Here is a 24,473-nt window from a genome sequence, read left to right as displayed (position 1 = left end):
TAGGTTGACTCTGTAAATCAACTCTGTAGGTTTAATCTCTCTATTTCTCTCTCTCCCTTCTCTCCCTTCTCTCCCTTCTCTCCCTTCTCTGTCTGTCTGTCTGTCTGTCTGTCTGTCTGTCTCTCTCGCCCCTCTCTTTGTCTTTCTCTCTGTATCTCTGTCTCTTTCTTTCTGTCTCTCTCTCCCCTCTATCCCCACCCCTCACTCTCTCTCTGTTTCTCTCTCTCCGTCTCTCCCCCTCTCTCTCTCTCTCTCTCTCTCTCTCTCTCTCTCTCTCTCTCTCTCTCTCTCTCTCTCTCTCACTCTCCTTTCTCTCACCACTCTCCCTCTCATCTCTCTGTCTCTCTTTCTTTCTCCCCTCTGTGTCTCTCTCTCTCACTTCTTCTCTCCCCTCTCTCTCTCTGTCTCTCTGTCTCTATCTCTCTGTCTCTGTCTCTCTCTCTCTCTCTCTCTCTCTCTCTCTCTCTCTCTCTCTCTCTCTCTCTCTCTCTCTCCCCTCTCTGTCTCTTTCTCTCTCTCACTCTCCTTTCTCTCACCACCACTCCCCTCTGTCTCTCTCCAGAGGAAATGTTTGCTCCTAGGAGGTAACCTGGCATCAGTGCACAGCCTTCCCCAGTATCGTTTCCTTCAGTCTGTCATCAGGAATAGTACCAGGAAAGTCCAGCGTACCTGGATAGGAGCCAACGACGCCATCAAGGTCAGAAGCACAGTCTGTTCAACACTCCTGAAAACATATAGGATGCATTGACTACAGAACCTTAACCAACAAATTCTGAATGCTGCCCTCTACCCTATTGAAGTTAACCTAGGGTCTGTGGGATGCTTAACATATAGGATGCATTGATTCTTTATGAATAGAACCTATAAAGGCCTGGTTTAACCCACAGAACCATTTGTTTTCAAAGCTTGTTATCTAATATTACAAACACTGTCTAGCTTCAAGCCATGGTTACATCATGCTTATCTCATAGATGGTCAGTCTAATGCTTATCACATAGATGGTCAGTCTCATGCTTATCACATAGATGGTCAGTCCTGGTATCCATAACTCTGTCTAGGAATCTGAGTGGTTACATTTCTCCAGGCCCATCCCTCAGCTTTTTACCCAATTCCCAGATTGCCTCTTTATAGACAGTAACTACAGTGTGTATATATAGTGTTTACTGTCTGCTAGTGATGCATCGTCCTGTGTGCTCTCATAGGAGGGTCTCTGGCTGTGGAGCGACGGGTCCAGGTTTAACTACCAGAACTGGGCCCCGGGTCAACCCTCTAACTCTGACCACTTTGTTGTGAAAGACAACACGAACAGCCGGGAGCATTGCATGGAGATGAACTATGGAGGTACAATCCTGTCACCAGACTAGTCTCCTGCTCAATATACATCAAACATTTGGATACTAGTAAAATACATCTTAAAGGGAATTTGTTCCTTTTTTAGCTATAAATTTATAAAACAAAGATAATACCTACCTCTCTATGTTTCTCTCGTTCCCAGCTTCTCGCGGTCAGAACGATGCCCCTTGCTGGTACAAACGTCCCTTCCTGTGTTCCAGAAAGTTGTGATGTCCACATTTTGGAAGAGACGACGTTGGAAAGGCTCTCTAAAGATGAGATTGTTTTAAATAAAGGCACCATCTGAAATGTTACCTTTTGTTCAGTGGTCACTTATACAAAACAAAACACCAGCTAGATCCAACTATTAAACTCTGTAGTGTGAAGTAAATAACATCTTTGGTAAAATAAACTTTAAACAGCTTCTCACTTTTTGTAACACGTTTGGTTATCGTCATTATTTTTCTACATTTTCAAAGTCAAATCAGAGATGACCAATTGATGTTAATCATCATCATCATCATCATCATCATCATCATCATCATCATCATCACTACCTTCTTCATGTTTAAAGGTCAATGAGGGGATGAAAAATATTGATTCATGTTTTAAAATTGCTTTACACACATTTCGTACACCTGTAAAATCGTCTCAGACATCCTCAAGGGCATAGGATGTAAGTTAGATTTAGAATGGGGTCAGGGTTAATGGTATAATGTACTGAACATTAGTGGTTCTATGAGCAAATACTGCCACCTGGTGGTCATTCATCAGTCCTAAAGACACTCAAACACACACACACACACACACACACACACACACACACACACACACACACGCACACACACACACACACACACACACACACACACACACACACAACTGTTGCTGGTATTCAATGACAGAATAGTTGAATGGTATAGTTGACAGAAAGGAGGAGAGGAGTAGCGTGGAGAGGTAAGCAACATCAGTAAAATAGTATGTATTAGAATGAATGAAGAGAAGTTGATATTTCAGCTGTACTCAACTAGTCTATAGAAGGCCAGTTTACTTGCTTCTTTATTCAGAACAACAGTTTTCAGCTGTGCTAACATAATTGCAAAAGGGTTTTCAATTGATCAATTAGCCTTTCAAAATGATAAATGTGGATTAGCTAACACAACGTGCCATTGGAACACAGGAGTGATGGTTGCTGATAATGGGCCTCTCTACTCCTATGTAGATATTCCATAAAAAAATCAGCTGTTTCCAGCTACAATAGTTATTTACAACACTAACAATGTCTACACTGTATTTCTGATCAATTTGATGTTATTTTAACCTGTTGAGTGTAGGGGGCAGTGTTTTGATGTTTGGATGAACCCAAATGAAACTGCCTATTTCTCAGTCCCAGAAACTAGAATATGCATATAATTGCCAGATTAGGATAGAAAACACTCTACAGTTTCCAAAACGGTCAAAATATTGTCTGTAAGTATAACAGAACTGATATTGCAGGTGAAAACCTGAGAAAAATCCAAAGAGGAAGTGCCTTCTATTTTGAAAGCTCCCTGTTCCATTGCATGCCTTCCCTCCATTTAAAGGGATATCAACCAGATTCCTTTCCCTATGGCTTCCACATGGTCTGAACAGTCTTTAGACATAGTTTCAGGCTTTTATTCTGAAAAATGAGCGAGAAAGATCACATCGCCTCAGTGGATGGCTGGGTGCCCTCAGAGTTTTGCATGCGTGAGCAGATTGTATCTCGTACCTTTTCTCTCCTATTGAAAAAGCTACAGTCCGGTTGAAATATTATCAATTATTTATTGTAAAAACAACCTGAGGATTGATTATAAAAACGTTTGACATGTTTCTACGAACTTTACGGATACTATTTGGAATTTTCGTCTGCCTGTCATGACCTGCTCGAGCCTGTGGATTTCTGAACATAACGCGCCAACCAAATTGAGGTTTTTTGGATTTAAAAATAATCTTTATGTAACAAAAGGAACATTTATTGTGTAACTGGGAGTCTCGTGAGTGCAAACATCCGAAGATCGTCAAAGGTAAGCGATTCATTTTATTGATTTTCTGACTTTCGTGACCAATCTACTTGGCTGCTAGCTGTTTGTAATATTTTGTCTACTGAGAGAGATGTTCTTAGATAAACGCTTGGAATGCTTTCGCCGAAAAGCTTTATTGAAATCTGACACGCCAGGTGGATTAACAACAAGCTAAGCTGTGTTTTGCGATATTGCACTTGTGATTTCATGAAAATTAAATATTTTTAGTAATTTAATTTGAATTTGGACCGCTGCAATTCAGCGGATGTTGACGGAAATGATCCCGCTAACGGGATCAAGAAGACAATTGTTTTTGAAAGGAAGTGTTGATTAGTTGAGTTGTTGATTAGTTGATAAAACTGTATTACTATGTTGTTAATGTACAATTAGTAGCAACAGTAGTATGTGTAGTTGTGTTATTAGTATATAGCTTTATATGTAGTTATATTTGTAGTAGGTCTGAATGTGTAGTTGTATTAGTAGTAGGGCTGTGTGTGTAGTTGTATTACTGGGTTGGCACCCCCCCCCCCCCCCCCCCCTGGGTTGTGCCGTGGCAGAGATCTTTGTGGGCGAAACTCTGCATTATTTCAGGATAGTAAGTTGGTGGTTGAAGATATCCCTCTTTGGCAAAGTGGGTGGGGTTATAACCTTCCTGTTCGGCCCTGTCCGGGGGTATCATCGGATGGGGCCACAGTGTCTCCTGACCCCTCCTGTCTCAGCCTCCAGTATTTATGCTGCAGTAGTTTATGTGTCGGGGGGCTAGGGTCAGTTTGTTATATCTGGAGTACTTCTCCTGTCTTATCCGGTGTCCTGCGTGAATTTAAGTATGCTCTCTCTAATTCTCTCTTTCTCTCTTTCTTTCTCTCTCTCGGAGGACCTGAGCCCTAGGACCATGCCTCAGGACTACCTAGCATGATGACTCCTTGCTGTCCCCAGTCCACCTGGTCGTGCTGCTGCTCCAGTTTAAACTGTTCTGCCTGCGGCTATGGAACTCTGACCTGTTCACCGGACGTGCTACCTGTCCCAGACCTGCTGTTTTCAACTCTCTAGAGACAGCAGGAGCGGTAGAGATACTCTGAATGATCGGCTATAAAAAGCCAACTGACATTAACTCCTGAGGTGCTGACTTGCTGCACCCTCGACAACTACTGTGATAATTATTATTTGACCATGCTGGTCATTTATGAACATTTGAACATCTTGGCCATGTTCTGTTATAATCTCCACCCGGCACAGCCAGAAGAGGACTGACCACCCCTCATAGCCTGGTTCCTCTCTAGGTTTCTTCCTAGGTTTTGGCCTTTCTAGGGAGGTTTTTCTAGCCACCGTGCTTCTACACCTGCATTGCTTGCTGTTTGGGGTTTTAGGCTGGGTTTCTGTACAGCACTTTGAGATATCAAATGATGTACGAAGGGCTTTATAAATACATTTGATTTTTGATTTGATATTAGTAGTAGGACTGTTTGAGTAGTTGTGTTATTATTATAGGGCTGTATGTGTAGTTGTATTAGAAGTAGGCTGTGTGTGTAGTTGTATTAGTAGTAGGGCTGTGTGTGTCATTGTATTAGTAGTATGGGGCTGTATGTGTAGTTGTATTAGTAGTGGGGCTGTGTGTGTAGTTGTATTAGTAGTAGGGCTGTATGTGTAGTTGTATTAGTAGTAGGGCTGTATGTGTAGTTGTATTGGTAGTATAGGGCTGTGTGTGTAGTTGTATTAGTAGTATAGGGCTGTATGTGTAGTTGTGTTATTAGTATGGGGCTGTATGTGTAGTTGTGTTATTAGTATGGGGCTGTGTGTGTAGTTGTATTAGTAGTATAGGGCTGTGTGTGTAGTTGTGTTATTAGTAATTGGCTGTGTTTGTAGTTGCATTTGTAGTAGGGATGTGTGTGTAGTTGTATTGGTAGTATATGGCTGTGTATGTAGTTGTATTAGTAGTATAGGGCTGTATGTCTAGTTGTATTAGTAGTGGGGCTGTATGTGTAGTTGTATTAGTAGTGGGGCTGTATGTGTAGTTGTATTAGTAGTAGGGCTGTATGTGTAATTGTGTTATTAGTAATTGGCTGTGTTTGTAGTTGCATTTGTAGTAGGGATGTGTGTGTAGTTGTATTGGTAGTAGGGCTGTATGTGTAGTTGTATTCGTAGTCGGGCTGTATGTGTAATTGTGTTATTGGTATGGGGCTGTGTGTGTAGTTTTATTAGTAGTATAGGGCTGTATGTGTAATTGTATTAGTATTATAGATTTGTATGTGTAGTTGTATCAGTTGTATATGGCTGTGTGTCTAGTTGTGTTAGTATTAGGGCTGTGTGTGTAGTTGTATTGTTAGTAGGGCTGTAGGTGTAGTTGTGATAGTAAAATAGGGTGTTATGTGTACGTGTACTAGTAGTCTAGGACTGTGTGTGTAGTTGTATTAGTTGTATAGGGATGTTTGTGTAATGATATTAGTAGCTGGGCTGATTGTGTAGTTGTAATATTATTATGGGGCTGTATGTGTACTGTATTAGTAGTTGGGCTGTATTTGTAGATGTATAAGCTGTAGGGCTGTATGTGTATAGTAGTATAGGGCTGTATGTGTAGTTGTATTAGTAGTATAGGGCTGTGTGTGTAGTTGTATTAGTAGTTTGGGGCTGTATGTGCAGTGGTATTAGTAGTATGGGGCTGTGTGTGTAGTTGTATTAGTAGTATAGGGCTGTGTGTGTAGTTGTATTAGTAGTATAGGGCTGTATGTGTAGTTGTATTAGTAGTATGGGGCTGTGTGTGTAGTTGTATTAGTAGTATGGGGCTGTTTGTGTAGTTGTATTAGTAGTATATGTAGTTGTATTAGTAGTATAGGGCTGTGTGTGTAGTTTTATTAGTAGCATGGGGCTGTATGTGTAGTTCTATTAGTAGTATAGGACTGTGTGTGTAGTTGTATTAGTAGTATGGGGCTGTGTGTGTAGTTGTATTAGTAGTATGGGGCTGTGTGTGCAGTGGTATTAGTAGCATGGGGCTGTATGTGTAGTTGTATTAGTAGTATAGGACTGTGTGTGTAGTTGTATTAGTAGTATGGGGCTGTGTGTGTAGTTGTATTAGTAGTATAGGGCTGTATGTGTAGTTGTATTAGTAGTATGGGGCTGTGTGTGTAGTTGTATTAGTAGTATGGGGCTGTGTGTGTAGTTGTATTAGTAGTATATGTAGTTGTATTAGTAGTATAGGGCTGTGTGTGTAGTTGTATTAGTAGCATGGGGCTGTATGTGTAGTTGTATTAGTAGTATAGGACTGTGTGTGTAGTTGTATTAGTAGTATGGGGCTGTGTGTGTAGTTGTATTAGTAGTATGGGGCTGTGTGTAGTTGTATTAGTAGTATAGGGCTGTGTGTGTAGTTGTATTAGTAGTATAGGGCTGTGTGTGTAGTTGTAGTAGAAGTATTTGGAAGTGTGTGTATTTGTATTAGTAGTATATGTAGTTGTATTAGTAGTATGGGGTGATATGTGTAGTTGTATTAGTAGTATGGGACTGTGTGTGTAGTTGTTTTAGTAGTATGGGGCGATATGTGTATGTGTACTATTAGTCTAGGACTGTGTGTGTAGTTGTAGTAGTTGTATAGGGATGTTTGTGTAGTTGTAGTAGTTGTATAGGGATGTTTGTGTAGTGATATTAGTAGCTGGGCTGATTGTAGAGTTGTAATATTATTATGGGGCTGTATGTGTACTGTATTAGTAGTTGGGCTGTATTTGTAGATGTATTGATAGTATAGTGCTTTCTGTGTAGTTGTGTTAGTAGAATAGGGCGATATGTGTATGTGTACTATTAGTCTAGGACTGTGTGTGTTGTTGTATTAGTTGTATAGGGGTGTTTGTGTAGTGATATTGGTAGTCTATGTGTGTGTAGTTGTATTTGTAATTTAGGGCTGTATGTGTAGTGGTATTAGTAGTATAGGGCTGTGTGTGTAGTTGTAGTAGTTGTATAGGGATGTTTGTGTAGTGATATTTGTGGTAGGGCTGTATGTGTAGTTGTTTTATTAGTATGGGACTGTGTGTGTAGTTGTTTTATTAGTATGGGACTGTGTGTGTAGTTGTATTAGTAGTATAGGGCTGTGTGTGTAGTTGTATTAGTAGTGTATGGCTGTGTGTGTAGCTGTATTAGGAATATACAACTACACATACAGCCCTATATGTGTAGTTGCGTTATTAGTATCTGCTGTCTGTGTAGTTGTATTACTAGTATCGGGCTGATTGTGTAGTTGTATTAGTAGTATAGGCCTGTGTGTGTAGTTGTGTTATTAGTATATTGCTGTGTGTGTAGTTGTATTAGTAGTATAGGGTTGTGTGTGTAGTTGTATTAGTATTATATGGCTGTCTGTGTAGTTGTGTTATTAGTAAGGGGCTGTATTTAGTTGTATTAGTATTGTAGTATTATATATATATATTAGTTGTGTATGGCTGTGTATTAGTAGTAGGGCTGTTTGAGTAGTTGTATTAGTAGTTTAGGGCTTTCTGTGTAGTTGTGTTTGTTTTTGTATTAGTATTATAGGGCTGTATGTGTAGTTGTATTAATAGTACAAATCTTCCTGTGTAGTTGTATTAGTAGTATAGGGCTGTGTGTGTAGTTGTATTAGTAGTGTGGGGCTGTATGTGTAGTTGTATTAGTTGTATGGGGCTGTATGTGTAGATGTATTAGTAGCATGGGGCTGTATGTGTAGTTGTATTAGTAGTATGGGGCTGTGTGTGTAGTTGTATTAGTAGTTTAGGGCATTCTGTGTAGTTGTGTTTGTTTTTGTATTAGTATTATATGGCTGTATGTGTAGTTGTATTAATAGTACAGTGCTTCCTGTGTAGTTGTGTTAGTAGAATGGGGCATTATGTGTACTTGTGCTAGTAGTGTAGGACTGTGTGTGTAGTTGTATTAGTAGATTAAAGCTGTATGTGTAGTTGTATTTGTAGTAGGGCTGTTTGAGTAGTTGTATTAGTAGTATGGGGCTGTATGTGTAGTTGTATTAGTAGTATAGGGCTGAGTGTAGTTTTATTTGTAGTATAGGTTTGTGTGTGTAGTTGTATTAGTAGTATGGGGCTGTATGTGTAGTTGTATTAGTAGTATAGGGCTGTGTGTGTCGTTGTATTAGTAGTGTGGGGCTGTATGTGTAGTTGAATTAGTTGTTGGGGCTGTATGTGTAGTTGTATTAGTAGTATGGGGCTGTGTGTGTAGTTGTATTAGTAGTGGGGCTGTATGTGTAGTTGTATTAGTAGTATGGGGATGTGTGTGTAGTTGTATTAGTAGTATGGGGCTGTATGTGTAGTTGTATTGTTAGTATATGTAGTTGTATTAGTAGTATAGGGTTGTGTGTGTAGTTGTATATGTAGTATGGGGCTGTGTGTGTAGTTGTATTAGTAGTATAGGGCTGTGTGTGTAGTTGTATTAGTAGTATATGTAGTTGTATTAGTAGTATGGGGCTGTGTGTGTAGTTGTATTAGTATCATGGGACTGTATGTGTAGTTGTATTGGTAGTATATGTAGTTGTATTAGTAGTATAGGGTTGTGTGTGTAGTTGTATTAGTAGTATATGTAGTTGTATTAGTAGCATGGGGCTGTATGTGTAGTTGTATTGGTAGTATATGTAGTTGTATTAGTAGTGTGGGGCTGTATGTGTAGTTGAATTAGTTGTTGGGGCTGTATGTGTAGTTGTATTAGTAGCATGGGGCTGTATGTGTAGTTGTATTAGTAGTATGGGGCTGTGTGTGTAGTTGTATTAGTAGTATAGGGCTGTGTGTGTAGTTGTATTAGTAGTATATGTAGTTGTATTAGTAGTATGTGTAGTTGTATTAGTAGTATGGGGCTGTGTGTGTAGTTGTATTAGTAGTGTATGTAGTTGTATTAGTAGTATAGGGCTGTGTGTGTAGTTGTATTAGTAGTATGGGGCTGTATGTATAGTTGTATTAGTTGTGTATGTAGTTGTATTAGTAGTATAGGGCTGTATGTGTAGTTGTATTAGTAGTATAGGGCTGTGTGTGTAGTTGTATTAGTAGTATGGGGCTGTATGTGTAGTTGTATTAGTAGTATATGTAGTTGTATTAGTAGTATGGGGCTGTGTGTGTAGTTGTATTAGTATCATGGGACTGTATGTGTAGTTGTATTGGTAGTATATGTAGTTGTATTAGTAGTATAGGGTTGTGTGTGTAGTTGTATATGTAGTATTGGGCTGTGTGTGTAGTTATATTAGTAGTATAGGGCTGTGTGTGTAGTTGTATTAGTAGTATATGTAGTTGTATTAGTAGTATGTGTAGTTGTATTAGTAGTATGGGGCTGTGTGTGTAGTTGTATTAGTAGTGTATGTAGTTGTATTAGTAGTATAGGGCTGTGTGTGTAGTTGTATTAGTAGTATGGGGCTGTATGTATAGTTGTATTAGTTGTGTATGTAGTTGTATTAGTAGTATAGGGCTGTATGTGTAGTTGTATTAGTAGTATAGGGCTGTGTGTGTAGTTGTATTAGTAGTATGTGTAGTTGTATTAGTAGTATAGGGCTGTGTGTGTAGTTATATTAGTAGTATAGGGCTGTGTGTTTAGTTGTATTAGTAGTATGTGTAGTTGTATTAGTAGTATAGGGCTGTGTGTGTAGTTGTATTAGTAGTATGTGTAGTTTTATTAGTAGTATGGGGCTGTATGTGTAGTTGTATTAGTAGTATGTGTAGTTGTATTAGTAGTATAGGGCTGTGTGTGTAGTTGTATTAGTAGTATGTGTAGTTTTATTAGTAGTATAGGGCTGTATGTGTAGTTGCATTAGTAGTATGTGTAGTTGTATTAGTAGCATGGGGCTGTGTGTGTAGTTGTATTAGTAGTATAGGGCTGTGTGTGTAGTTGCATTAGTAGTGTTATTGTGTCATCTTAATAAAGATGTTGTGTTTGTCCTCTTTAACTCTATCTAGGTTACGATGAGTAAACAATCCCAATTGTTTCAGAAAGTTTGATGTGATAGTTTTGTTGTCATCAGGTCGTCATCAAGGCTGGAACGTCGGGTCCTGTGCTCCAAGGGAATGGAGACCACAGAACCAAAACAATGAGGTCCTTGATCCCCCAGCAGTTTGATTCCCCTCTTCAGGCTTGAAATTATTGAACATGTCTGTTGTAATAGGAATGTTTTCTGTTTGCTTGTATTCAGTACTTATGAACTGCATAATAAACTCACATAAAATCTGGGCCCTTTTTGACAAAGTGTCTCAGAGTAGAACTTCTGGGCCCTTATTCACAACCCAGTGTCCTTGAATAGAATCAACTTGGATATATTGTATACATGATCATGATGAATAACAGATGGACTACAGGTGATCATGATGAATAACAGATGGGTAACAGGTGATCATGATGAATAACAGATGGACTACAGGTGATCATGCTGAATAACAGGTGGGATACAGGTGATCATGCTGAATAACAGATGGGATACAGGTGATCATGCTGAATAACAGATGGGTAACAGGTGATCATGATGAATAACAGGTGGGATACAGGTGATCATGCTGAATAACAGATTGGATACAGGTGATCATGCTGAATAACAGATGGGTAACAGGTGATCATGATGAATAACAGATGGGTAACAGGTGATCATGATGAATTACAGATGGGCTACAGGTGATCATGCTGAATTACAGATGGGTAACAGATGAAGGGCACACAAATAGATTTGTGGGTTATGACATTTAAATTGAGTTAAAGGTAACTTTCTGAACTGTTATCATTCGACCAAAGGTTTTAAGTAATCATAGTGTTGGTTTTTCAGTTGAGTTTCGGATATATTGACCAAATTATCAGGAAAGTTGTGGACATGTTTTCCATTTACAAGACCTTGTACCTCCAGTCTGGCGTCAATCACTATCAACGGATTGGAATTTAACCCATAACATTCTAATTCAATTCTAGTGACCATCAACCCAAATGTCACAAACAGAACAGTGGAAATTGTGTGTATTACGATTAAATATGATGAATATTGTTTTAATCTCTAAAATGATTATGCACTTTATTCATTTTAAATATTCCCGGTACACAGTCAATTCAGGAAGTTAATTTAAATTCCATTTCAACTTAAAGGATGATAGAGAGAGATAGAAAAATAGAGGGAGGGGTCTGACTGGATGGGTCCTTAAAAAGGAGAGGAGGGAGAGGAAGAACTCAACTCACAGGCAGGACAGAGAGAGAGAGAGAGAGAGAGAGACTAGAAGTCAACTCACAGGCAGGACAGACATAGAGAGAGAGAGACTAGAACTCAACTCACAGGTTGGACAGACAGAGAGAGAGAGACTAGAAGTCAACTCACAGGTAGGACAGAGAGAGAGAGAGAGAGAGAGGGAGAGAGAGAGAGAGAGAGACTAGAAGTCAACGCACAGGCAGGACAGACAGAGAGAGAGACTAGAACTCAACTCACAGGCAGGACAGAGAGAAAGAGAGACTAGAAGTCAACTCAGACTGAGACAGAGAGGGAGAGAGACCCAGTGAAGACCTTTGAAGATCTCTAAAGAAGTGAAGCTACAACTAAAGACTTCAGAAGGTGAGATTTCAACATCGTTCATTCAATACTGCACTTGAGTGCATCCCAAATAGAACCATTTTCCCTTTGTAGAGCACTACTTTAGACAAGGGCCCTGGTTATATGTAGCTCTGGTCAAAAGTAGTGCACTACATAGGGAAACTCTGTACTAGAGACACAAATGGGTGAACGTTTTGGACCGAGTTTAGGAACTGCTGTGCTAAGGAATTCAAGGAATACCAATTACAGTAGATTAGCCTAGTACACATGAATATGTACTCACAGATTGGGGTCCCCAGGACCGAGTTTTCTCACTGAACGTGTCTTGATGTTGTCTGTCTGTCTGTCTGTCTGTCTCTCTCTGTCTCTCTCTCTCTCAATTCAATTCCATTTTTTTTTCAATTCAAGGGGCTTTATTGGCATGGGAGACATGTGTTAACATTGCCAAAGCAAGTGAGGTAGATAATATACAAAAGTGAAATAAACAATAAAAATTAACAGTAAACATTACACATACAGAAATTTCAAAACAATAAAGACATTACAAATGTCATATTATAAATATATATACAGTGTTTTAACAATGTACAAATGGTTGAAGAACACAAGGGAAAATAAATAAGCATAAATCTGTCTCTCTCTCTCTCTCTCTCTCTCTCTCTCTCTCTCTCTCTCTCTCTCTCTCTCTCTCTCTCTCTCTCTCTCTCTCTCTCTCTCTCTCTCTCTCTCTCTCTGTCTCTCTCTCTGTCTCTCTCTCTGTCCCTCTCTGTGTCCCTCTCTCTGTCTCTCTGTCTCTGTCTCTCTGCCCCTCTCTCTGTCTCTCTCTCTGTCTCTCTCTCTCTGCCCCTCTCTCTCTGTCCCTCTCTCTCTTTATTTCTGTCCCTCTCTTTCTGTCCCCCCCCCCAGGAGACAATCACCATGGCGATGTTGACCACTCTTCTGCTTCTCAGCGCTGTCTTTACTCTGGGAGATGCAAGGGGTAGCAGAGGTATTCTGACCGAAGGTTTTGTTGACCTGTTCACACTCATCAGATGCAATTTGATGTTATTGTCGCGACCTTAACCCAACACCCAGTGACCTAGGTTTTGGCTCGACAGTCACCGGACCCCGAGCTCCTGGTTGGGGCTCCCGTCAGATTCGCTAAAATATAATTCTATATAGATCTGTTGTGGATTCATAGTTCTGAATCTGATCTAGGATTCAATCCACATCGTTCAGCTTTACAGCGCGACTGAAATTTAAAGGTAATGTTTCCTCTTTAGCAGAGACAGGATTCACGGTAAACGCTGCATGCATACTGCTCAATCTGAAATGACCTTTTAATTTCTAGCATGGAATCTGTAATGCTGATTGAATAAATCCCCAAGACTTTTAACAAGTGTGACACGTGTCTCAATATTCCCTTTCTCTTTGTCTCTCTTTTGTTGTAGGGGATCGGCATAATCACTGTGACTCGGAGGAAATCATTCCTCCTCCGAAAGATCCGTACGACTCAGAGGAAAACAGTTCTCCTTCGGAGGAACACATTCCTCCTCCGACAGATTATTCTGACTCGGAGGAACACATTCCTCCTCCGACAGATTATTCTGAGTCGGAGGAACATATTCGTCCTCCGACAGATTATTCTGAGTCGGAGGAACACATTCCTCCTCTGAAAAGTGAAACATTATCGAGAACGTAAACTGACAGTAAAATGTCAGTTTATGTGACAAAACGAGGAAGTGTTTAGTGTATAAAATAATCTGTTTGAAGTTGGCATACAAAACCGAAAGTAAAAGAAAAACGAAATTTAGAAGAGATTTACAGCTTCATAGACGTTCTTTCAGTGAGAATGACAGATCTATAACACACAGAAGAGACCTACCACTTCTTAGACTGGCTTTCAGTGAGAATGACAGATCTATAACTCACATTTCTATGTGAATTTGGTCATGTTGCCCGAAAAGTTACATTTCAAAGTGAATCGGTTATTTTTCCACAACACACGGTTAGCCGTGGTGTGTTGCTCAGCAACGTCACAGCTGGAACGCACTGTTGACGGATCAGATTGTCTGGTGGGAACAAACCATTTCATAATTTAATTTAATATGATCTCTCTATGATCTCTCTCCCCTTTACAGAGTGGCATCGCAGAGTCTGCCCATATGGCTGGCCCAGATACGCGACACACTGCTATCACTACGTCCCCTTCATGACCACATGGCCAGAGGCAGAGGTACCTGGATGTCTGCTGTACATAATTGAGATGATCTGTGTGCATGATGTTACCTGCATTTTATGCTAGTTGGAACCATTTTCTAGAAGCCTGGTCTGAAAAGCACTATAGTTGGCTAGAGGGGATGCTATTTCCATCCCTGTCTGGGGGTCGTACAGGGTTGCAGTTGACTATGTAGGTTTAATCTGTGTTCAACAGGGTTGAGAAACTATATCATGACGTGCTATTCCTTCTATTTATCTTTATTTTCTACCTCCGTTTCTCTCTCCCCTCTCTCTGTGTCTCTCTGTGTCTCTCTGTGTCTCTCTATGTCTCTCTGTGTCTCTTTCTCTCTCCCTTCTCTCTGTTTCTCTCATTTTAGTTATTTATTTTATTTGCTTATCTTCAAATCAAATCAAAGTTGCAAATACCAATGTGAAACAAAGGTGTGTGCGTGCGTGTGTAGGTAAGTAAAGAAATAAAACAACATTAAAAAGACATTTGAAATAAGAAACAGACACCGGTTAGTCAGGCAGTATGTACATGTAGTTAAAGTGACTATGCATGTATGATAAACAGAGACAGCAGCGTAAAAAGAGGGTTTGGAGGGTGGTGTGACACAATGCAGATAGTCCGGGTCACCATCCTGTTCAGGAGTCTTATGGCTTGGGGGTAAAAACTGTTTATATTCTACCCCTGTCTCTACCTCTGTCTCTCTCTCCCCTCTCTCCCGACCCCTCACTCTCTCTCTCTCTCTGTCTCTCTCTCTCCGTCTCCTCGTCTCTCCCCTCTCTCGGTCTCTCTCTCACTTCTTCTCTCCCCCCTCTCTCTCTCTCTCTCTCTCTTTCTCTCTTTCTCTCTTTCTCCCCTCTGTCTCTCTCCAGAGGAAATGTTTGCGCTTGGGAGGTAACCTGGCGTCAGTGCACAGCCTTCCCCAGTATCGTTTCCTTCAGTCTGTCATCAGGAAGAGTACCAGGAAAGTCCAGCGTACCTGGATAGGAGCCAACGACGCCATCAAGGTCAGAAGCACCATCTGTTCAACACTCCTGGAAACATATAGGATGTATTGACTACAGAACCTTAACCCACAAATTCTGAATGCTGCCCTCTACCCTATTGAAGTTAACCTCACGTTCAACCTCAGGTGGTAGCCTGAGACTCCCATTTACTCAATAAATGTTAGTTTTGTTCGATAAAGTATCCAAAAACCTCAGTTTTGTTTGTGCGTTTTGTTCAGTAATCCACAAAAAAGCAGTCACAACAGGCACGAAAAGTCCAAAAAAAGTATCAGTAAAGTTTCGTAGAAACATGTGTTTGACATGTTTCTACGATGTTTATAATCAATCCTTTTTTCAATTTTTTCTCATTTATTCATTTATTTCATTATTATTCATATTATTCATTATTAATATTTCAACCGGACATCAATATAAAAGAAAAACATGAAAGGACTCTCGGTCGCGCGCTGTCAGTGGTCTTACTCCCTAGTTTTTCAGAATACAAGCCTGAAACAATTTCTAAAGACTGTTGACATCTAGTGGAAGCCATAGGAAGTGCAATTTGAGTCCTAAGTCAATGGATACTGTAATGGCATTCAATAGAAAACTACAAAACATAAAAATAAAAATAAACACTTCCTGATGGATTTTTCTCAGGTTTTCGCCAAATCAGTTCTGTTATACTCACAGACATTATCCAAATATACCAATTATATGCATATCCTAGCTTCTGGGCCTGAGTAGCAGGCAGTTTACTGTGGGCATGCTTTTAATCCGGAGGTGAAAATAGTGCCCCCTACCCTAATGAAGCCACATGCCAGTTATTTTCAAAGCTTGTTATCTAATATTACAAACACTGTCTAGCTTCAAGCCATGGTTACATCATGCTTATCACATAGACGGTCAGTCTCATGCTTATCACATAGATGGTCAGTCTCATGCTTATCACATAGATGGTCAGTCATGGTATCCATAACTCTGTCTAGGAATCTGAGTGGTTACATTTATCCTGGCCCATCCCTCAGCTTTTTACCCAATTCCCAGATTGCCTCTTTAAAGACAGTAACTACAGTGTGTATATATAGTGTTTACTGTCTGCTAGTGATGCATTGTCCTGTGTGCTCTGTAGGAGGGTCTCTGGCTGTGGAGCGACGGGTCCAGGTTTAACTACCAGAACTGGGCCCCGGGTCAACCCTCTAACTCTGACCACTTTGTTGTGAAAGACAACACAAACGGCCAGAAGCATTGCATGGAGATGAACTATGGAGGTACAATCCTGTCACCAGACTAGTCTCCTGCTCATTATACATCAAACATTTGGATACTAGTAAAATACATCTTAAAGGGAATTTGTTCCTTTTTTAGCTATAAATTTATAAAACAAAGATAATACCTACCTCTCTGTGTTTCTCTCGTTCCCAGCTTCTCGCTGCCAGAACGATGCCCCTTGCTGGTTTACATTTCCCTTCCTGTGTTCCAGAAAGTTGTGATGTCCACATTTTGGGAGAGACGACGTTGGAAAGGCTCTCTAAAGATGAGATTGTTTTAAATAAAGGCACCATCTGAAATGTTACCTTTTGTTCAGTGGTCACTTATACAAAACAAAACACCAGCTAGATCCAACTATTAAACTCTGTAGTGTGAAGTAAATAACATCTTTGGTAAAATAAACTTTAAACAGCTTCTCACTTTTTGTAACACGTTTGGTTATCGTCATTATTTTCTACATTTTCAAAACAATTGATGTAAATCACCATCATCATCATCACCACCACCATCGTCAGATCGATTAATAATGTTCTCAAATTGCTAACACACATTTCTTACACCTGTCAAATCGTCTCAGATATCCTCATGAGGTCTAGGGCTGGGGTCAGGTTCAGGGTTAATGGTGACTGTGCTGTCGTACACTCCAACCAAACTAAAACACAGTGGTTCTCAGTCGCTGAGCAAATACTGCCACCTTGGGGTCATTTAAAAACAGACACTTTTGCTTCTGCTGGTATTCAATGACAGTAGTGGTCTGCTATAGATTAGATTTAGAATGGGGTCAGGGTTAATGGTTTAATGTACTGAACATTAGTGGTTCTATGAGCAAATACTGCCACCTGGTGGTCATTCAACAGTCCTAAAAACACTCACACACACACACACAACTGTTGCTGGTATTCAATGACAGAATAGTTGAACGGTATAGTTGACAGAAAGGAGGAGAGGAGCAGCGTGGAGAGGTAAGCAACATCAGTAAAATAGTATGTATTAGAATGAATGAAGAGAAGGTGATATTTCAGCTGTAGCCTCGTCTACAGCTATTATTATATTACAGCCAACTCAGAGAGTCTGTAGTAGATTAGCACACGGGTTTTCCTTTCTCCTCCTGGAAATTAATTGTAGAAATACAGTCGATAGAACTGCACAGCTACGTTGTTGATTAGTTGATAGAACTGCACAGCTACGTTGTTGATTACCTGATTACCTAATAATTCTGTATATCGGTTGATTAGTTGATAGAACTGTACAGCTACATTGTTTATTAGTTTATAAAACTATATAACTATGCTGTTTATTAGTTGATAAAACTGTATAACTACATTGTTTATTAGTTGATGAAACGGCACAGCTACGTTGTTGACTAGTTGATGAAACTGCACAGCTACGTTGTTGACGAGTTGATAAAACTGCACAGCTACGTTGTTGACTAGTTGATGAAACTGCACAGCTACGTTGTTGATTAGAGATCTAATGAGCTGGGTCCTCTGTTTGGCTACAGTGGTTGTAAAAAAGTACCCCTCATACTGTAGTAAAAGTAAAGGTACCTTAATAGAAAATGACTCAAGTAAAAGTGAAAGTCACCCAGTGAAATACTACTTGAGAATAAAGTCTTTAAAGTATTTGGTTTAAAATATACTTAAAGCATCAAAATTAAATGTAATTGATAATTAAATTAAATGTAATTGATAATTAAATTAAATGTAATTGATAATTAAATAAAATGTAATTGACAATTAAATTAAATGTAATTGATAATTAAATAAAATGTAATTGATAATTAAATTAAATGTAATTGATAATTAAATTAAATTTGATTGATAAAATATACCTAAGTATCAAACGTAGAGGTATAAATCATTTCATATTCCTTACATGAAGCAAACCAGACGGCACCATTTTAAAATTGTTTTATTACAGATAGCCAGGGGAACACTCCAACACTCAGACATCATTTACAGATAACCAGGGGAACACCCCAACACTCAGACATCATTTACAGATAGCAAGGGGAACACTCCATCACTCAGACATCATTTACAGATAGCCAGGGGTATACTCCAACACTCAGACATCATTTACAGATAGCCAGGGGAACACTCCAACACTCAGACATCATTTACAGATAGCCAGGGGCGCACTCCAATGCTCAGACATCATTTACAGATAACCAGGGGAACACTCCAACACTCAGACATCATTTACAGATAGCCAGGGGAACACTCCAACACTCAGACATCATTTACAGATAACCAGGGGAACACCCCAACACTCAGACATCATTTACAGATAGCCAGGGGAACACTCCATCACTCAGACATCATTTACAGATAACCAGGGGAACACTCCATCACTCAGACATCATTTACAGATAGCCAGGGGAACACTCCATCACTCAGACATAATTTACAGATAACCAGGGAACACTCCAACACTCAGACATCATTTACAGATAACCAGGGGAACACTCCAACACTCAGACATCATTTACAGATAACCAGGGAACACTCCAACACTCAGACATCATTTACAGATAACCAGGGGTACACTCCATCACTCAGACATCATTTACAGATAGCCAGGGAACACTCCAACACTCAGACATCATTTACAGATAGCCAGGGGAACACTCCAACACTCAGACATCATTTACAGATAGCCAGGGGAACACTCCAACACTCAGACATCATTTACAGATAGACAGGGAACACTCCAACACTCAGACATCATTTACAGATAGCCAGGGGTACACTCCAACACTCAGACATCATTTACAGATAACCAGGGGTACACTCCAACACTCAGACATAATTTACAGATAGCCAGGAGAACACTCCAACACTCAGACATCATTACAGATAGCCAGGGGAACACTCCATCACTCAGACATCATTTACGGATAGCCAGGGGAACACTCCAACACTCAGACATCATTTACGGATAGCCAGGGGAACACTCCAACACTCAGACATCATTTACAGATAGCCAGGGGTACACTCCAACACTCAGACATCATTTACAGATAGCCAGGGGTACACTCCAACACTCAGACATCATTTACAGATAGCCAGGAGAACACTCCAACACTCAGACATCATTACAGATAGCCAGGGGAACACTCCATCACTCAGACATCATTTACGGATAGCCAGGGGAACACTTCAACACTCAGACATCATTTACAGATAGCAAGGGGTACACTCCAACACTCAGACATCATTTACAGATAGCCAGGGGTACACTCCAACACTCAGACATAATTTACAGATAACCAGGGAACACTCCAACACTCAGACATAATTTACAGATATCCAGGGGAACACTCCATCACTCAGACATCATTTACAGATAGCCAGGGGAACACTCCAACACTCAGACATCATTTACAGATAGCCAGGGGAACACTCCAAAACTCAGACATCATTACAGATAGCCAGGGGAACACTCCATCACTCAGACATCATTTACAGATAACCAGGGGTACACTCCATAACTCAGACATAATTTACAGATAGCCAGGGGAACACTCCAACACTGAGACATCATTTACAGATAGCCAGGGGAACACTCCATCACTCAGACATCATTACAGATAGCCAGGGGAACACTCCATCACTCAGACATCATTTACAGATAACCAGGGGGACACTCCAACACTCAGACATCATTTACAGATAGCCAGGAGAACACTCCAACACTCAGAAATCATTTACAGATAGCCAGGGGTACACTCCATCACTCAGACATCATTTACAGATAGCCAGGGGTACACTCCATCACTCAGACATCATTTACAGATAGCCAGGGAACACTCCAACACTCAGACATCATTTACAGATAGCCAGGGGAACACTCCAACACTCAGACATCATTTACAGATAGCCAGGGGAACACTCCAACACTCAGACATCATTTACAGATAGCCAGGGGTACACTCCAACACTCAGACATCATTTACAGATAGCCAGGGGTACACTCAAACACTCAGACATCATTTACAGATAGCCAGGAGTACACTCCAACACTCAGACATCATTACAGATAGCCAGGGGAACACTCCATCACTCAGACATCATTTACGGATAGCCAGGGGAACACTCCAACACTCAGACATCATTTACGGATAGCCAGGGGAACACTCCAACACTCAGACATCATTTACAGATAGCCAGGGGTACACTCCAACACTCAGACATCATTTACAGATAGCCAGGGGTACACTCCAACACTCAGACATCATTTACGGATAGCCAGGGGAACACTGCAACACTCAGACATCATTTACAGATAGCCAGGGGTACACTCCAACACTCAGACATCATTTACAGATAGCCAGGGGTACTCTCCAACACTCAGACATCATTTACAGATAACCAGGGAACACTCCAACACTCAGACATAATTTACAGAGATCCAGGGGAACACTCCATCACTCAGACATCATTTACAGATAGCCAGGGGAACACTCCAACACTCAGACATCATTTACAGATAGCCAGGGGAACACTCCAAAACTCAGACATCATTACAGATAGCCAGGGGAACACTCCATCACTCAGACATAATTTACAGATAACCAGGGGTACACTCCATAACTCAGACATAATTTACAGATAGCCAGGGGAACACTCCAACACACAGACATCATTTACAGATAGCCAGGGGAACACTCCATCACTCAGACATCATTACAGATAGCCAGGGGAACACTCCATCACTCAGACATAATTTACAGATAACCAGGGGGACACTCCAACACTCAGACATCATTTACAGATAGCCAGGGGAACACTCCAACACTCAGAAATCATTTACAGATAGCCAGGGGTACACTCCATCACTCAGACATCATTTACAGATAGCCAGGGGTACACTCCATCACTCAGACATCATTTACAGATAGCCAGTGGAACACTCCAACACTCAGACATCATTTACAGATAGCCAGGGGTACACTCCAACACTCAGACAGCATTTACAGATAGCCAGGGAACACTCCATCACTCAGACATCATTTACAGATAGCCAGGGGTACACTCCAACACTCAGACATCATTTACAGATAACCAGGGAACACTCCATCACTCAGACATCATTTACAGATAGCCAGGGGTACACTCCAACACTCATACATCATTTACAGATAGCCAGGGGAACACTCCATCACTCAGACATCATTACAGATAGCCAGGGGAACACTCCAACACTCAGACATCATTACAGATAACCAGGGGAACACTCCATCAATCAGACATCATTATAGATAGCCATTGGAACACTCAGACATAATTTACAGATAGCTAGGGGCACACTCCAACAATCAGACATCATTACAGATAGCTAGGGGCACACTCCAACACTCAGACATCATTTACAGATAGCCAGGGGAACACTCCATCACTCAGACATCATTTACGGATAGCCAGGGGAACACTCCAACACTCAGACATCATTTACGGATAGCCAGGGGAACACTCCAACACTCAGACATCATTTACAGATAGCCAGGGGTACACTCCAACACTCAGACATCATTTACAGATAGCCAGGGGTACACTCCAACACTCAGACATCATTTACAGATAGCCAGGAGAACACTCCAACACTCAGACATCATTACAGATAGCCAGGGGAACACTCCATCACTCAGACATCATTTACGGATAGCCAGGGGAACACTCCAACACTCAGACATCATTTACGGATAGCCAGGGGAACACTTCAACACTCAGACATCATTTACAGATAGCCAGGGGTACACTCCAACACTCAGACATCATTTACAGATAGCCAGGGGTACACTCCAACACTCAGACATAATTTACAGATAACCAGGGAACACTCCAACACTCAAACATAATTTACAGATATCCAGGGGAACACTCCATCACTCAGACATCATTTACAGATAGCCAGGGGAACACTCCAACACTCAGACATCATTTACAGATAGCCAGGGGAACACTCCAAAACTCAGTCATCATTACAGATAGCCAGGGGAACACTCCATCACTCAGACATCATTTACAGATAACCAGGGGTACACTCCATAACTCAGACATAATTTACAGATAGCCAGGGGAACACTCCAACACTCAGACATCATTTACAGATAGCCAGGGGAACACTCCATCACTCAGACATCATTACAGATAGCCAGGGGAACACTCCATCACTCAGACATCATTTACAGATAACCAGGGGGACACTCCAACACTCAGACATCATTTACAGATAGCCAGGAGAACACTCCAACACTCAGAAATCATTTACAGATAGCCAGGGGTACACTCCATCACTCAGACATCATTTACAGATAGCCAGGGGTACACTCCAACACTCAGACATAATTTACAGATAACCAGGGAACACTCCATCACTCAGACATCATTTACAGATAGCCAGGGTACACTCCAACACTCAGACATCATTTACAGATAGCCAGGGGAACACTCCATCACTCAGACATCATTACAGATAGCCAGGGGAACACTCCAACACTCAGACATCATTACAGATAACCAGGGGAACACTCCATCAATCAGACATCATTACAGATAGCCATTGGAACACTTAGACATAATTTACAGATAGCTAGGGGCACACTCCAACAATCAGACATCATTACAGATAGCTAGGGGCACACTCCAACACTCAGACATCATTTACAGATAGCCAGGGGAACACTCCATCACTCAGACATCATTTACGGATAGCCAGGGGAACACTCCAACACTCAGACATCATTTACGGATAGCCAGGGGAACACTCCAACACTCAGACATCATTTACAGATAGCCAGCGGTACACTCCAACACTCAGACATCATTTACAGATAGCCAGGGGTACACTCCAACACTCAGACATCATTTACAGATAGCCAGGAGAACACTCCAACACTCAGACATCATTACAGATAGCCAGGGGAACACTCCATCACTCAGACATCATTTACGGATAGCCAGGGGAACACTCCAACACTCAGACATCATTTACAGATAGCCAGGGGAACACTCCAACACTCAGACATCATTTACAGATAGCCAGGGGAACACTCCAAAACTCAGACATCATTACAGATAGCCAGGGGAACACTCCATCACTCAGACATCATTTACAGATAACCAGGGGTACACTCCATAACTCAGACATAATTTACAGATAGCCAGGGGAACACTCCAACACTGAGACATCATTTACAGATAGCCAGGGGAACACTCCATCACTCAGACATCATTACAGATAGCCAGGGGAACACTCCATCACTCAGACATCATTTACAGATAACCAGGGGGACACTCCAACACTCAGACATCATTTACAGATAGCCAGGAGAACACTCCAACACTCAGAAATCATTTACAGATAGCCAGGGGTACACTCCATCACTCAGACATCATTTACAGATAGCCAGGGGTACACTCCATCACTCAGACATCATTTACAGATAGCCAGGGAACACTCCAACACTCAGACATCATTTACAGATAGCCAGGGGAACACTCCAACACTCAGACATCATTTACAGATAGCCAGGGGTACACTCCAACACTCAGACATCATTTACAGATAGCCAGGGGTACACTCAAACACTCAGACATCATTTACAGATAGCCAGGAGTACACTCCAACACTCAGACATCATTACAGATAGCCAGGGGAACACTCCATCACTCAGACATCATTTACGGATAGCCAGGGGAACACTCCAACACTCAGACATCATTTACGGATAGCCAGGGGAACACTCCAACACTCAGACATCATTTACAGATAGCCAGGGGTACACTCCAACACTCAGACATCATTTACAGATAGCCAGGGGTACACTCCAACACTCAGACATCATTTACGGATAGCCAGGGGAACACTGCAACACTCAGACATCATTTACAGATAGCCAGGGGTACACTCCAACACTCAGACATCATTTACAGATAGCCAGGGGTACTCTCCAACACTCAGACATCATTTACAGATAACCAGGGAACACTCCAACACTCAGACATAATTTACAGAGATCCAGGGGAACACTCCATCACTCAGACATCATTTACAGATAGCCAGGGGAACACTCCAACACTCAGACATCATTTACAGATAGCCAGGGGAACACTCCAAAACTCAGACATCATTACAGA

General features: G+C 41.0%; 3 protein-coding genes across 3 annotated transcripts in view; 2 read left to right on the top strand and 1 right to left on the bottom strand.

Moving 5' to 3' along the window:
• Window positions 1-1,768, top strand: part of LOC139415792 (galactose-specific lectin nattectin-like) — a 1,187,935-nt gene extending 1,186,167 nt beyond the window's left edge. The window contains exon 9 of the mRNA XM_071163885.1: window positions 1,496-1,768. Within this exon, the coding sequence (XP_071019986.1) occupies window positions 1,496-1,563 (68 nt within the window). The 3' untranslated portion in view covers window positions 1,564-1,768. The remainder of the gene's footprint in view (window positions 1-1,495) is intronic.
• Window positions 1-24,473, bottom strand: part of LOC139415790 (phosphatidylcholine:ceramide cholinephosphotransferase 2-like) — a 742,387-nt gene that overhangs the window by 379,337 nt on the left and 338,577 nt on the right. The gene's annotated exons all lie outside the window — the stretch shown is intronic.
• LOC139417013 (galactose-specific lectin nattectin-like) lies at window positions 12,790-16,553 on the top strand. The gene is made up of 6 exons (XM_071166247.1): window positions 12,790-12,859; window positions 13,302-13,529; window positions 13,992-14,086; window positions 14,950-15,084; window positions 16,193-16,331; window positions 16,486-16,553. Exons 1-6 carry the CDS (start codon window positions 12,790-12,792, stop codon window positions 16,551-16,553), a joined length of 735 nt encoding a protein of 244 aa, XP_071022348.1.

The sequence above is a fragment of the Oncorhynchus clarkii genome, chromosome 9 (assembly GCF_045791955.1).
Source record: "Oncorhynchus clarkii lewisi isolate Uvic-CL-2024 chromosome 9, UVic_Ocla_1.0, whole genome shotgun sequence".
NCBI lineage: Eukaryota > Metazoa > Chordata > Actinopteri > Salmoniformes > Salmonidae > Oncorhynchus > Oncorhynchus clarkii.
The sequence above is the reverse complement of the archived record's forward strand: the minus strand, read 5'-3'. Positions and strand labels throughout refer to the sequence as shown.

Coding starts and splice junctions, on each gene's coding strand:
- LOC139417013 (XM_071166247.1), top strand. CDS start 12,790: ATGGCGATGTTGACCACTCTTCTGCTTCTCAGCGCTGTCTTTACTCTG. Junction 15,085..16,192: donor GAGCCAACGACGCCATCAAG/GTCAGAAGCACC, acceptor TGTGCTCTGTAG/GAGGGTCTCTGGCTGTGGAG. Junction 16,332..16,485: donor CATGGAGATGAACTATGGAG/GTACAATCCTGT, acceptor TCTCGTTCCCAG/CTTCTCGCTGCCAGAACGAT.